The sequence below is a fragment of the Pseudonaja textilis genome, chromosome 11 (genome assembly GCF_049901715.1).
Source record: "Pseudonaja textilis isolate UNSWEBS1 chromosome 11, rPseTex1.2, whole genome shotgun sequence".
In the NCBI taxonomy this organism is placed as follows: Eukaryota; Metazoa; Chordata; class Lepidosauria; order Squamata; family Elapidae; genus Pseudonaja; species Pseudonaja textilis.
Genome location: NC_142000.1, coordinates 21,759,810 through 21,773,306, shown reverse-complemented (window position 1 = coordinate 21,773,306; position 13,497 = coordinate 21,759,810). Strand labels below are relative to the sequence as shown.

At 46.8% G+C, this 13,497-nt stretch overlaps 1 protein-coding gene across 1 annotated transcript in view; it reads right to left on the bottom strand.

Annotated features, from left to right (window-relative positions):
- The window catches only part of ZC3H18 (zinc finger CCCH-type containing 18), a 30,316-nt gene that overhangs the window by 6,797 nt on the left and 10,022 nt on the right, over positions 1 to 13,497 (bottom strand). Inside the window, 3 exon segments of the mRNA XM_026719749.2 lie at positions 54 to 155; positions 2,454 to 2,579; positions 3,004 to 3,204. Coding sequence (XP_026575534.2) covers positions 54 to 155; positions 2,454 to 2,579; positions 3,004 to 3,204 — 429 coding nt within the window.

Here is a 13,497-nt window from a genome sequence, read left to right as displayed (position 1 = left end):
GCACCCCTGAAGAACGGGAAGGCTGCCAGGGCACAAGGGGTCCCCTTTCTTACCCTTTTCCAGCCAGAACTGCAGATTCCCCTTTGACTTTGGGGGGAGGCTTGTGTGGAGAAGGCGTGGGAGAAGGAGACGGCGAAGAGGAGAAGGACTGCGACCTGCAAAGTCAGGCAAGACAAGCGGTTAGACTCAGCAGCGCCTCAGTCGCCACAGGAGGCTCCTCGACTGGGGGTGCTCCTTGGGGGAGGGGAGGGGGTTTCCAGCTGAATTGGCCAACTGAATTAAACCGACAGCAGGAAAAAGTGACCAATAGGTTGGACACCTAAGGCGCTTTGCAAAAGAGATACATGAAAAATGGTTACTTGCATGAACAAACTAGAATTAACGTTTACAACTTTTGAACGTTAGGTAAGGCGAGTTCACGCTTCGCTGAGAATTCTGTCTTTGACTGTGGGGGGAGAGGAGGATGGCTTATGACATACGGCAGTACGAAGAGCAGAGCGGAAATAAAGCAAGTGAATAGACAGCACAGGAGAGTATTTGTAGCTCGGGGTCCTTGGTGCTCTCTGTGCTTGGGGGTTTTATGTTTCACTACTCAAAGTAGGCAACACCACCAGGGCTAGGAAGGATTGGGGTTTGCGGTCAGCTGAGGGAGGGAGAGAGAGAGGAAACCCTTCAAGCCCAAGTTACCTAGTTGAGGTAATGAAACACCGGCATAACCACCACCAACCCCAGAGAGCACCAAGGACCCCTCAAGTCCACAGCCACTGGGAAAGGCAGGAAAGCCAAGGGAGCCACGGACAGGTCCATCGGGAGGGCTACGATCATTACAGGTTGCAGAATATTGGCACTGGGGCCAGCAGCTGAACGGGTGGGCCAGGGACCAGTCCGCCAACGCTCGGTGCTTCTCTTGCAGGGGGTCTCCCTGGAAGCGGATCCAGAAGATCGGTTGACCACGGCCAAAGCTTTGTGGTTGGAAAGAGAAGCCATGAACCCATGCAAGCCCCCTCCCTGGATTCCCCAGCTGCAAACAAGAGCAAGCTAACGAGAAAGGCTGCTTTCCTTTTAAAACAATCCACCAATCGGTTGCCCCAATAGGTTGGAAGCTGCCCGTGGACACACACCACGGTCTCCATGCTCTGCGTACCTGTGGTTGTGATGTGCGACACACCACACTTAGGAAGTTCGGGGGAAAGTCATGAGGGCCCATGCTCCGCTTTCATCGTGGCTTGCGTGCCAATCAGAACCCACACCGAGGAATTGGCCCTTGAAGGGCAGGGAGGAAGTTACCCAATATGTGGGTGGCACATCCCAGAAGAGGCGAAACTCAAGGCCACACCTCAACAGTTTCTCGTAATCAGGAGTGGTGCTGCTCCTTGGGTGTCTGCCCCATGAGCCCTCCTGCCTCGGCCCCACTGCCAAGGCCACCCCTTATACAGGGGTGGCTTCACCGGGGTCCATACAGGAGGGAAAGGACGGGGAGCCTGGAAAGAGGGTGACTTAAGCCCCCTGCATTCCTACCCAAGGCACCATTTAGAGTAAGAAAAGCGAAGGGGCACTTGGGTCTAGCTGTGCTCTGCCCTGTTTGGGACCTATAATATGGGCTGGAGCTTCTCTTCTCTGCATGCCCTGGGATTGGGCTCTCAGCTTCAAAACGGAAGCTGAAATTCCAACTTGCTTGACGGTGCACAGATAAGAGACCCCCGTCCTGTTTTAGATCAGTTCCCCTCCATTCTCGGCAAGAGCAAGGAGACCTAAGCTTGGGCCAAAGGGAGTTCAAAGCAGTTCATCACCTTTGAGTTGCTGGAGAAAAAAATCCACAGACGAGGAGGAGGAGGAGGAGGAGGAGTGGACTGAGACTGGAGACTGGGGGTGGCGGGAGGAGGATAAATGACAGCTGAAAGCATCACCGGATTTGGTGCCAGTCATGAGACTCCATAAACAATCTCTGCAATTCATTATGCAACTGCTGCCATTCAACAAGCCATTCTGCTATTTTACGCAGGTCACAGGATTATTATTGTTTGTTTACTCAACTGCCCTGTTTTGTCACTTTGTTGTGATAAGAGGTGGGTTAAACTCGAGTATTGCATCACCTTATATCACCTACAGCGGCAGCTGAAAATACCAACATGCAAAGTTGGCTGGCACCGTGCCCACTTGGAAACTTCCTCCACTTCTAAGCTAGAGAGCCCCGGAATATCTGGCTTCTTCGGAGAGGTGGGAATCTTCCCCCTGAATCTTCTCCTGGCCAGGAGCTCAAGGCTTTGACAAGAGACTTAAACACCCTACGAAAACTACAATGGGGTTCGACGTTTGGCCCCTCTGGACGTCCCTGGTCACATCGAGACAATCTGAGGGAGATGGGTGGCTAAGAAACACGAACGATAAAGGAAGAAAGTAACTAAATTAACAGGTTTCTTTTCTTTACTGTGCTGAGGGGAGAGAAGCCATACCTGGACCGGCTGCCTGAGAAGGAGCTGTGCCTGGAAGAGTGACTAGTGTAGGAGCTATAGGAGGACGATCTGGAACGTGACCGCGAAGAACCTGATCCAGAATAGGAGGAGGAGCGGGAAGATGACCTGAAAGGGAAAGGAGGAGGGGATTGAGCAACCGGAAGGTCTCCCACAGACATCCTGGCTTCCTATGCTAGTTTCAAGAAGAGGCAAGACCTCTTTCCTCCGGAGACGGTTTCCTGGTCCTACCAGAGGTAGCCACCTGTGCCCTTCTTGCATCCTTCAAAGCTATCTCTGGAGGGACATGGGCGATTTCCCTTCCTGGAAAGGGACAGCTGCCCACCCCAAAGCTCTGGGTTGCATCCCGGCTTACACAACAAACAGCTTTCCCCACCGCTGGTTCCTGAGATCTTTTTTGCGCGGTCTTTAGCCGAGGGGCTTTTCTTCCAGAACTTCTTCTGTAAGATCTCAGGGACTCTCTTGGCAAGATGCAACCCAGAAGAAATATCCGCTCCCTGGGGGGGGCTAGCGGGACCCCCCAGGTTTATACCTTGAAGAACCTGAGCCAGAAGCTGATGAAGCCGAGGTTTTCCGGCGCCTCCTTGCGTGACTGGGCGAGGCGGACATGCTGTGCTTTTTTTTGGGAGATTTCGATCGGCGCCAGGGGTCCTTCCATTCATCTGCTCTCTTGGACTGAGAAGGAGTGGTTGTAGTGGCCTCCTTCTCCTTCTTTGATGGCTCGGGCTGACGGCTAGAGGACGGATCAAAAGGAGAATTAGAGGGGAGGCCGTTTGAACTGGGCCTTCCAGGGGCCTGACCAGCCGCTTACTGAGGTCCAGAATTTTTTTTTTTTAAACAGGTTAAGGTTTGTTAAGTGCTACCAGCGGCCTGGGCTATTGGTGGGTTTTTACAGACATTTTTCCCAATATAATTTCAAGCGGCTCACCAGCAAAAAAAAGAAAGAAAGTATAATGCGTGTTATATAAAAACAGCAGCCGTAAACCTTAGTCATAGCAACTATAAAAACAACGAAAAAGCAACAATTCCTTGAAACAGACTAATTAAAAACTCTCGATATAGAAGTCACTTCAGTGGGCATGATAAAAAGTGAGCGGAGACCCGAGGTAATTCCACAGGAGCTAGAAGCTCAGAATCAGGTGCCATCCGTTGCAATTCGATGGAAAGGCAACATCAGAACTTTGCAGAGAGAGAAAGACTGGCGTGTTCTGCTTCCCAGGGTCCTTTTTCTACTACTCTCCAGTTAACCCCAAAGCAAACCACAATAGATACTTTATTATTTAATCAATGCCTTGGCTTAGGCGGAAAGAAAAAATACCTTGGCAATGGTATCATCAGAAAGACCAGAAACGAAAGGAAGAAAGAACTTCTGTAAATGGAGAACCCGGGGGGAAGAGGGGGAAGAGAGGAAACCCAACATCATTTTTGCTTTTGGCCAGGTTATTCCCTGACTTCGCCAACTGTAGACACAAACCCCCAAGGAGGCGGAAGAGGCCACCAGTCCCAACCTCTGCCCATTTCTCAGTGTCTGACATGAATAATCAATGGGAACATTCACACCACGGCCTCTACCGAAGCAAGGAATCTCATGGGAACAAGGGTCGCTTTTGTAATTTTTCTGCCCCGGCCCTTCCACATCTAAGCCTGGATTTCAGGCTGAGATCTTAGAATTGGCATTCTGCAAGTCCCCAGTCATCCTTCGGGGTCTCCGTTATACAGGAATTTTTTAATAGGAATTTGGAAAGCCGCAAGGGTAGCAGGACGGTTCAGGAGCTCTCGCAGGGGTTTCTTTGCTTCTCGGCCAGGATGCCTTATCTTCATGACCTCACAAATATCCTTTCCTAACAGTGTCTCTTCGGCAAAACCCAACCCTCACTTAACTCGAGCCCGGAATCTGCTCTGGTTTGTTGCACCAACATTCTCCTACAAGGATTCTTCAGATTCTAACACAAGATTCTTGGCATTTTTAGCAGAAATGAATGCATCTCTACCCCTGGGCCTTCTTCAGATTCACCTATAATCTCCAAGAGCTGGCTGTTCAAGCTAAGAAAAATATGCAAATGTAGACACCTTCTTTAACCTCCCGACTTAGCCGTGCTTTTTTCAGCAAGAAAATTCCTGCTGAAAGGACGAAGACAGCGCTTTTCAATAAACCACCTGCCATGGAAATTTGCCATGTTTTTATTTGTTTTGGTGCAAAAGGCTCTTTCGGTTCAACAGGAAACCCAGAAGGGATATCCAGAGCTGTGCCAGGGCAATAAACTCAGGGGGAGAAAAATTTGAGTGTTTCAATGCAAATGACTGCATTATTCAGACTGGAAAACGGCATTCCACGCAGAGAAAGTTCCTTCCCCTCCCTCCCTTCCTCCTTGTATGACATAACCAAGCCCTTTCACTCCGGGCCCAATCTTATCAGGAAGCCGGGTGATGTCACTTCAGTGCAAGAGTAGTGAGAGAACGTGCATCTAGCAAAGGCAGAGGGCCCTCCCAGAAAGGAAGTTAAAGAGAAAAAAAATTAAGCAAGGTGACACAGTGACATCACTGCAAATTTCCCAGGATTGATGACAGGAAATGAAGGTCTGGAAATGGTTGCTCAACAGATACCTAGTTTAAAAGTCTGAATTAAATCTGCACACACACTTTAAAAATGTGCCCTTTGAAAATATCTCAGACAACCTTTAAAAGAGATGTTTCAAGATGCAGAAAGGTGTACTAGCCCAAGGAAGGGAAAATCCACAAATAAGCAATAATCTAACACTCCTACTTGGAGAAAATAAACTAAGTTTTAAAGAACACACAAAACAAATACAGTTGGGAACTAGCTTTCAAGTTACAACAACTCTTCCTCACCCCGGCAGGTTGGATGGCCACTGGTATCAAAAAAGAAATAGTGCTGGCTACTCTTGGTCTGATATATTTGGATGCAACTTGAGATTATTTTGCACGTGGCACAAATCAACTTATTTCTGATTTGTTAGTGGAGAGATTCTTGAATCACTCATATGTGAAGGAATCACACACTGCAGAAAAGAGATTTTACCTATTGTTTTTCATTGTCTCTTGCCATCTATTTTGCTTTGTCAATTAAATAATAGGCAGGGAGGTATATAGATACAGAGACAGATATAGAAATACAGTAGATAGACAGAGATAGACTGATGGATAGATCGATGGATAGATGGATGGATGGATGGATGGATGGATGGATAGATCATAGATAGACAATCTAACATTTAATCAACAGAAGGAAATTTAACTTATACTATAGTGGCTTTAACATTATTTTAATAAACACAGAAAATGATTACTGCTTTTAAGCATTATCCTTATGAAGCATAACTGATACCGTATTAACAAAGACTGTTACTATTAATAAAGGCTGGAGCTCAAAATGAATTGGTGATGTTTCCAAAAAATCTGAAATACTGTTTATTCTTAGGAAAAACTATGGCTCCCTATGCTATATGCCAAATGACTTGAAATGTGTGTGGGCTTTTCTTTTAAAAAACACTTTACATTCCAATAGGATCAATTCATTTTTAAAATACACCAATACGTGTTTTTTTTTAAAAAAAACATCTTTCCTTATACTTTTAATATCCCCGAATCATTATACATTGCTTTAGATGTCGCTATGGAACCAATGTTGATTTTAAGTTGTTTTATAACTGTAATTATTGGCTTCCGAGTGCCTCCTGGGGTTTTCGATCTGTGTCCCTTGAAGCCGGCTGGGAAAGGCTACATTACGCAGGAGTCAACAAGGCTACCAAAGACCCACCGCTGTACTTAAGGGCATGAGAGAACACAGGTTTGCTAGGCTGTACCTTCAAACCATTCGTGTCCAAGCGGTCAAGTTTTTGCCTCCTTGGTGAGCTTGGCTGCTTGAAATTGAGGCTGGGGCTTTGACAGGGATTTTTGAGCTGAAGAGCCAGTTGCTCTGCCTCCCCCAAGACAGCCCGGAAAGGGGAAAAAAAGGGGGAAAAAAATGTGCACCCCCGAGGAGATGGTTACATTTCCACATGCTCGGACCTTCTGGCCAAGCACCTAAGAGAGAACCCTCTAGGATGAGGCTTTCGAAGAAAATCTATTTAAGATGTTTTATAGATGGCATCTTCCACCCATCAGGGTAGCTATATGTTGGAAATGTTTGAAAGAACGGGGCACTTATTATCATATGTGGTGGGAGTGCAAGAAAATGCAAGAATTTTGGCACAAAATTTGGCAATGGTTAGAGGAAATGTTAAACCTAAAAATAAATTTTACAGCAGAAAAGTTCTTATTAGGAATAACAAATGAGAATTTTTTTTAAAAAAACAGATATATATTTAATTATTCATATTATCACAGCCGCAAGACTATCAATATCCCAAACATGGATATCAAAAGAAATACCTAACAATGAAGTAATAATAAAAAAAAATTCTACACTGCGCTGAGTTAGATAGTTTAACGGGAGAACTGAAGGAGCGAGATACCTCAGAATTTTATGCAATATGGAAAAAAAATTATAATTGGAAGGAAATGAAAGGAAGTCAAGAAATGTGAAATAGAAGTTAAGAAGGAGTCTATATCGCAATAAAACGTCTAAGATAGAAATGGATAGAAAGATTAACAATGTAAATATCTATATAGGTGTGTGTGTGTGTGTGTATATATGTTTTTGTATATTTTCACGGGTATATTTTCATGCAGGTCTTGGCATGTTCGGGTCTATTTATAGAGAGACGGCAGCTCCGATCACGCTTTGCTCGCACAAGCACGAAGCCAAAAGCACCAGCCTGAAGATGGTGAGTGGGACCTCGTCGAAACATCGCCAAGATACTCTCAATCTTACACGGGAAAAGACCCAAATACACCAAGACCTGCATACATTTACAAAGTGTACACTACTATTACTGTTAATCTTCTCACCCCTCCTTCTCACCCATCCCCTCCCACTTGACTGCTTCCTAGTATGATTTGATTATTGATTGTTCCCTATGACTGTCATTAAGTGTTGTACATTATGATTCTTGATTCTTAATGAATGTACCTTTTCTTTATGTATACTGAGAGTATTTACACCAAGACAAATTCCTTGTGTGTCCAATCACACTTGGCCAATAAAGTGTGTGTGCGTGTGTGTATATGTATGTATGTATGTATGTAAGTGTGTGTGTGTGTGTGTGTGTGTGTATATATGTAATGTTTGATATTCTGCTATTGTAATAATGCAGACTGTTGATATATGTTAAAAGATCGCCACATTCAAATGTTTTTAAATTTTAATTTTCAATAAAAATCTATTTTAAAGAGAGAGAGAGAGAGAGAGAGAGAGAGAGAGAGAGAGAGAGAGAACCCTCTACAAGTCCTTGTGGGTGAGGAAAGAGGCTCTTGTCCGTGTGATAGTTCCTGTGGGCAAGGGATATTTCTTAGCATAACTCAGGAAAGAAAGTAGGACCAGCATCGACCAGCAGGTTACTAATCCAGAGGGGACCTCATGACAGCCGAGGAATGCACAGAGCGCAGGCACCCGTTCTTGCTAAACCCTCTCCCAAGGGTTGTGACTCTCTCTGTGTGCAAAACACAACTGTGTCATTCCAGTTGCGTGACCTGGGCAGGGACACTCCCTTCCGGCAGGGAGACTGACACTTTCCCACTTGCCAAGCTCGGCCGGGGACCAGTCTTAACTCTTCAGGGAGTGCAGAAACACGAGGAAGCACCAGCCGTCGCCACAAATTAAGAAGCGGCTTGGATGAGAGGGTGGCCCTGTAAATGGAAGATAGGAGGGACGGAGAGGGGCCGGGTGGGTGGAGGAGAAGGAAGCCCGCCCCCCCACCCCTTTTTTCTCTAATCTCTAGTGAATTTAAATCCACATGGAATTTCTTACAGATAAGTCATACTACACAGTATTATCATCAACCGGCATCTATGAACTCTCCAACCACCCAGAACAGGACAAATAAATCAGTTTTCAGATGCCCCCTTCTGACTAAGAGCCAGGCAAGTTACAGAGGGAGGCATCGTTACGCAACGTTAGCTCCTCTTTTTTTTTTTGCAGGGATACTAAAAAAAGCTCGCCCGTTTAAGCCCCCAGATGGTAAATTTTACCAAATCTGCCTACGAGAAAAGAAGCGAAACACCTGCAGCGCTTCTTTGTTCCATCTTAATGGCAGATGCTAAGGCCACTGGCTAACTTGCACCAGGGACCTCAACATTCAACGAAGTATTGAACGACAGTGGGGAAAAAAAATATTTTGGCACCTCTGAATGCCTGGTAATGCCATCAAGTGGCAGAGCTGGGATTTGATTGGCATACAGGCACGCCTCGCCTTACGACAGTTCGCTTAGTGTTACAACAGCACTGAAAAAAGGGGCTTCGGGCCGGTTTTTCACACTTATCACCGCTGCAGCATCCCCAGGGTCACGGGATCAAAATTCGGAGGCTTGGCAACTGACCCGTATTTATGACCGGTTGCAGTGTCCTGGGGTCAGTGATCCCCTTTTGCGACCTTCTGATAAGTGATGGGGAAGCCAGATTCACTTAACGACCGTGTGACTAACTTAACAACGGCAGGGATTCACGTGAACAACTTTGGGAAGAAAGGCCGTTAAATGGGGCAGCGCTCCCTTAGCAAGGGTCTCGTTTAGCAACAGGAATTTGGGGGCCCAATTGTAGTTGTAGGCTGAGGACTACCTGCAATCCGATTTGGTTGAAGAAGGCAGTTAACTTTGTCTCTAGAAAGCCCAAAATTGACAAACGTCCACACAAAACCAAATCCTGTGAGTCAGCTGCCCTTTTGAATAATGCTCCTTCGCGAAACAAAACGTAACAGGTGTAATTAAGGGGGGGGAGAAAAACTGGCCACTGGGCAGGGTTTTCTCTCTCTCTCTCTCTCTCAAAGGTCTTTGTATGCACTTGGGCAAAATCCTTCAATTAGCAGAGATTATCTTCGAAAAAAATCAGACCAGGAAAGAACAACCGGTAATAAAACAGGCGGATTTTCGTGATATCTTTTTTCTTTCTTCAAACCCCTCATTTTAGCCTAAATTGCTTCCTTTGGCAGCCTTCCCATTGGTGGCTGGGCACCTCGGCTGTTCTTGCCCTTTCCGCTTCACCTCCTTCCCCTGTGGTGCCCGCAGAGAAAGGAAGGATTCTTTGAAATCCATTTCGATGGGATCACGGTGAGCTCACACACAGCCCTTGGCCAGCTGCAGCTGCCAGGCCGCCTCACCTGAATTTCCTGGCCCGGATTCTTGCCTCAGCTTCAGTTTTCACAACCAGATACAAGTGACGGAGCAGCAAGGAAAACCCTCGCATGTCTCACCACTTTCTGCCAAGCCACTCGGGGTGGTTTGCAGGGCATCATCAGGCATGAGCTTCACCCAACCACCCTACCAGGGGCAGGAAGAGTCCGAGGGTTTCATCATCGACCGGGGATTTGAAGCAAGGCTTTGGCAGCTCCGCACAATGGAAAATCTGCGCCAGCCCCCGCCCGCCCCCGTGCCCCCGCGAGGAGGCTCGGAGGATGGAGCAATGGGAGAGTCCGATTTCCACTCAGACAGGAAGTTCCTTTTGGGGTGGGGCTGAACCACCTGTGAACTCTCAGCCCAATTTACACCCTTGGTGGGTGGGGTGAAGAGGCATTGCGTTCCTTTCACTCCCTGGGGCAGAGGTGGGGGACCAGGGCCCTGTTGTGACTTGTGGACTCCAACTCCCAGAATTCCTGAGGCAGCGTGGCTGAGCAGGCCTGCCCCAGGAATTCTGGGAGCCAAAGTCCACAACAGGGCCCTGGTTCTCCCCCACCTGCCTCCGCCCTGGAGCAACTGAGGATGCAACGGCCAAGGAATCACAGCAATAAACAAGGAGCATCGAAGAATACGGCCGGGTGCGAGGAGCTCCTGAAGGAAGCAAAGCTGCACGGGACAGGGACCTTGCCACTTCTGCCCTGATCCCAGAGCCATCCGCAGGTGTAGTTCTCAACTTGCAACCGTTTGTTTAGTGACTGAAGTTACAACAGCATTGAAAAAAAGGGACTTAAGATCCTTTTCCACACTGACAACTGTCGCAGCGTCCCCAGGGTCACCCGATCAAAATTCAGAGGCTTGGCCACTGGCATGTACTTATGCCGGTTGCAGTATGTCCAGTGTGTGTGTGTGTGAGTGACGTGATCCCCTTTTTGCGACTTTCTGACAAGTGAAGTCAGTGCGGAGGCCAGGTTCACTTTACAACCATGTGATTCACTTAACAACTGCAGGGATTCCCTTGAAATCGTGGCCGCGAAGGTTGTACAATGGGCCAGAACGGGTCACTTAAACAACCGTCCCGCTTAGCAACCCAAATCTGCGGCTCCACTGTGGTGGTGAGGACTACCTGTACCTTGACAAGGAGCAGCCCTACGAGAGATAAACCCGGAGCCTTTTCCGGCGTGATCCCCTGAAGCTCCTTCTGGTGGAAATGAAGGGCAGGGAACCTCTTATCTGCAGAGCAAGTTCTCAGTTACGGAATTACTACTAAACGGTTCCCGGTTCCTCCGTTTGGACACCTCTCAGCCAAAACATGACGTCCTCTTTTTTGTTTTTTTTCCAACAAATCTGGGATGTTTGACAACACCTTGGTTTCAAATCCACCCCCCTCCTTTTAAAAAAGTCCTTGCTAAAGTACCTTCTTCTTCTTCTTCTTCTTGTACAGGTTTTCAAACCTGAGGATATCTGTCTTACGGCAGATTGCAGAACTGGAGTCAGTCTTACATAACAGGCATTCTGGAATCTCCATCAAGTCACGTGACTCTTTGGGTAGCATCAATCCCAAACTACGCAAGAGGACAAAGTTGCCAAGAGCTGAGCCAAGGTTTAAGGATTAGGGAAAGCACAGCAGTCTATAAATAAACTCAATTAACGTGAAGTCACTTCTACTCCAAGGAAGAAGCCGGCTAGTTAAATACAAAGGCGACATACACACTAAACAATTCTCCAGATTGTTTTCTGCTTAGAACACCAAATTAAGAGCTATAATTAGACACCAGCTTATCAAAAACACAGAAACATGTGGCCTTGACTATGGGTAATAAAGCAACAATTATTGAGTAAAAAGATTTGCAACTGATTAAACGCGGCATAATAAAAATAAGCATTCCTGAAAGACAAAAATAAAATCTACTTCCCACTTGTTCAAACACCAGCCTGGTAGGCAGATTTGCAGTTAAACTGATGATAACTGCTGAAGTTGCAAAAGGAAAGCGCCACTTTCCTTGTTACTTTTCTCTTGTTTTGCGGGAGAAAAAAAATCTTAAAATGCAGGTGGTTTATTGGAATGATTCTTTGTATGAATCTTTATTCAAAAATAAGTCAAACTATATTCAATAGAACTTACTACCAAGAAAATTGGTAGAGGACTTAAGCATGACTCTCCAGAATTAAAGGCATGTAACGTTTGAGCCAATTTCTGGAAGATGAAGGCTGTATTTATTTTTAAGTTAACTTAATTAATTCATACGGCCTCTTTATACAGCCTCTCATCTCATGGAAAGTGACTCTGGGCAGTGCACAGCAATCCAACGAAACAGTATATGCAGAAAACCATTAGTACTATTGTGTAGTAATTATTTAAAAACATTAAAAGCACGGAGTAACCTCGGCAATGGCAAAAACCAATCAAGTTCTTTTTCTCAAATCCTCTCCAACGTCATCTCCCTCACCGGGAAATCAAACTGAATGACAGAGGCCCACCTGGGGTCTTCGTGGAAAACCAAGAGTGGGATAAATCTCAGAGGAAGCACAATGAGGTTTACTCCCCAAGGGGGAAAGGCTCAGCAGCCTGGGAAATTGGGACTTTTAGCAATTGGTGTACATTTCAATCTTACATCACACCATGGCTTCACCTGATTATTCACACACATTCATACTTCGGAGTGAAGCAGAGGTTGGGACACAGTGCACTTTCCTGGCAGGCTTACACCCATCCCAAGCCAAGCCGCTGAGGATGTTGGCACAACTCAAGGCCAAGAATGCCAGAAATGAGAGGGGAGGGGTCTGGCGGCCCTCGGGCCTGGCTCGCTGCTCTGCCAAGAGCAAAGAACGCAAAGCTGGAGAGGCAACGGGCACAGAGACAAACACGCCACGCAGAATAACCGAATAACAGAGTTGGAAGGGACCTTGGAGGTCTTCTAGTCCAACCCCCTGCTTAGGCAGGAAACCCTATACCATTCCAGGCAACTGGTTGTCCAGTCTCTCCTTAAAACCTTCCAGTGTTGGAGCATCCACAGCTTCTGGAGGCAAATTGTTCCACTGACTAACTGTTCTCACTCTCAGGAAATTCCTCCTTAGTTCTAGGTTGGTTCTCTCCTGGATTAGTTTCCACCCGTTGCTTCTTCTCCTGCCCTCAGGTGCTGTTTGGAGAATAGCTTGATTCACCCCCCACCCCACCTTCTTTGGGGCAACCCCTGAGATACTGGAAGACTGCCATCATGTCACCCCCTATTCCTTCTTTTCATTAAGCTAGACATAGCCAACTCCAGCGACGGCTCTTTAGATGAACAGCCTCTATCTAGGACAACTCTGCGGGATGCGTCGTTCTAATCTGTTCTCAAAAGAATCCCACAACCACCTTCCAACCCCGCCGATACCAAGAACAGCCCACATTCTGCACAAATTTTTCAAACTGCTTAAAAAGAAGGGAAGGAGTGGGGAAACAGGAGATTTTGGGGAAGAAGGACAAGGACACAGGCAAACCCCCAGAATCCTTCTGTAATTTGCGTTGGTATCAGACAACCTCCCCAGCAGAGGTTTTCTCCAAGCAGGGGCCTGTGCGTCTCCAGCCTTTGGGGGGGTAACCCCGGTCCTAACTCTGCCAAGCACACACCTCTGTCTATGCTCAACATTCCCAGAGCTGATCTAAGGAGGAGCTGACCTGCTCAGCTGTCAGCCCCCTGGAACCAAGGCCCATGCCCCTTGACCAGACTCGGCAACTTTAAGACTCGTGGACTTCAACTCCCAGAATCCTCCAGCTGGCTGGGAAATTCTGGAAGGCCACGGGTCTTAAAGTTGC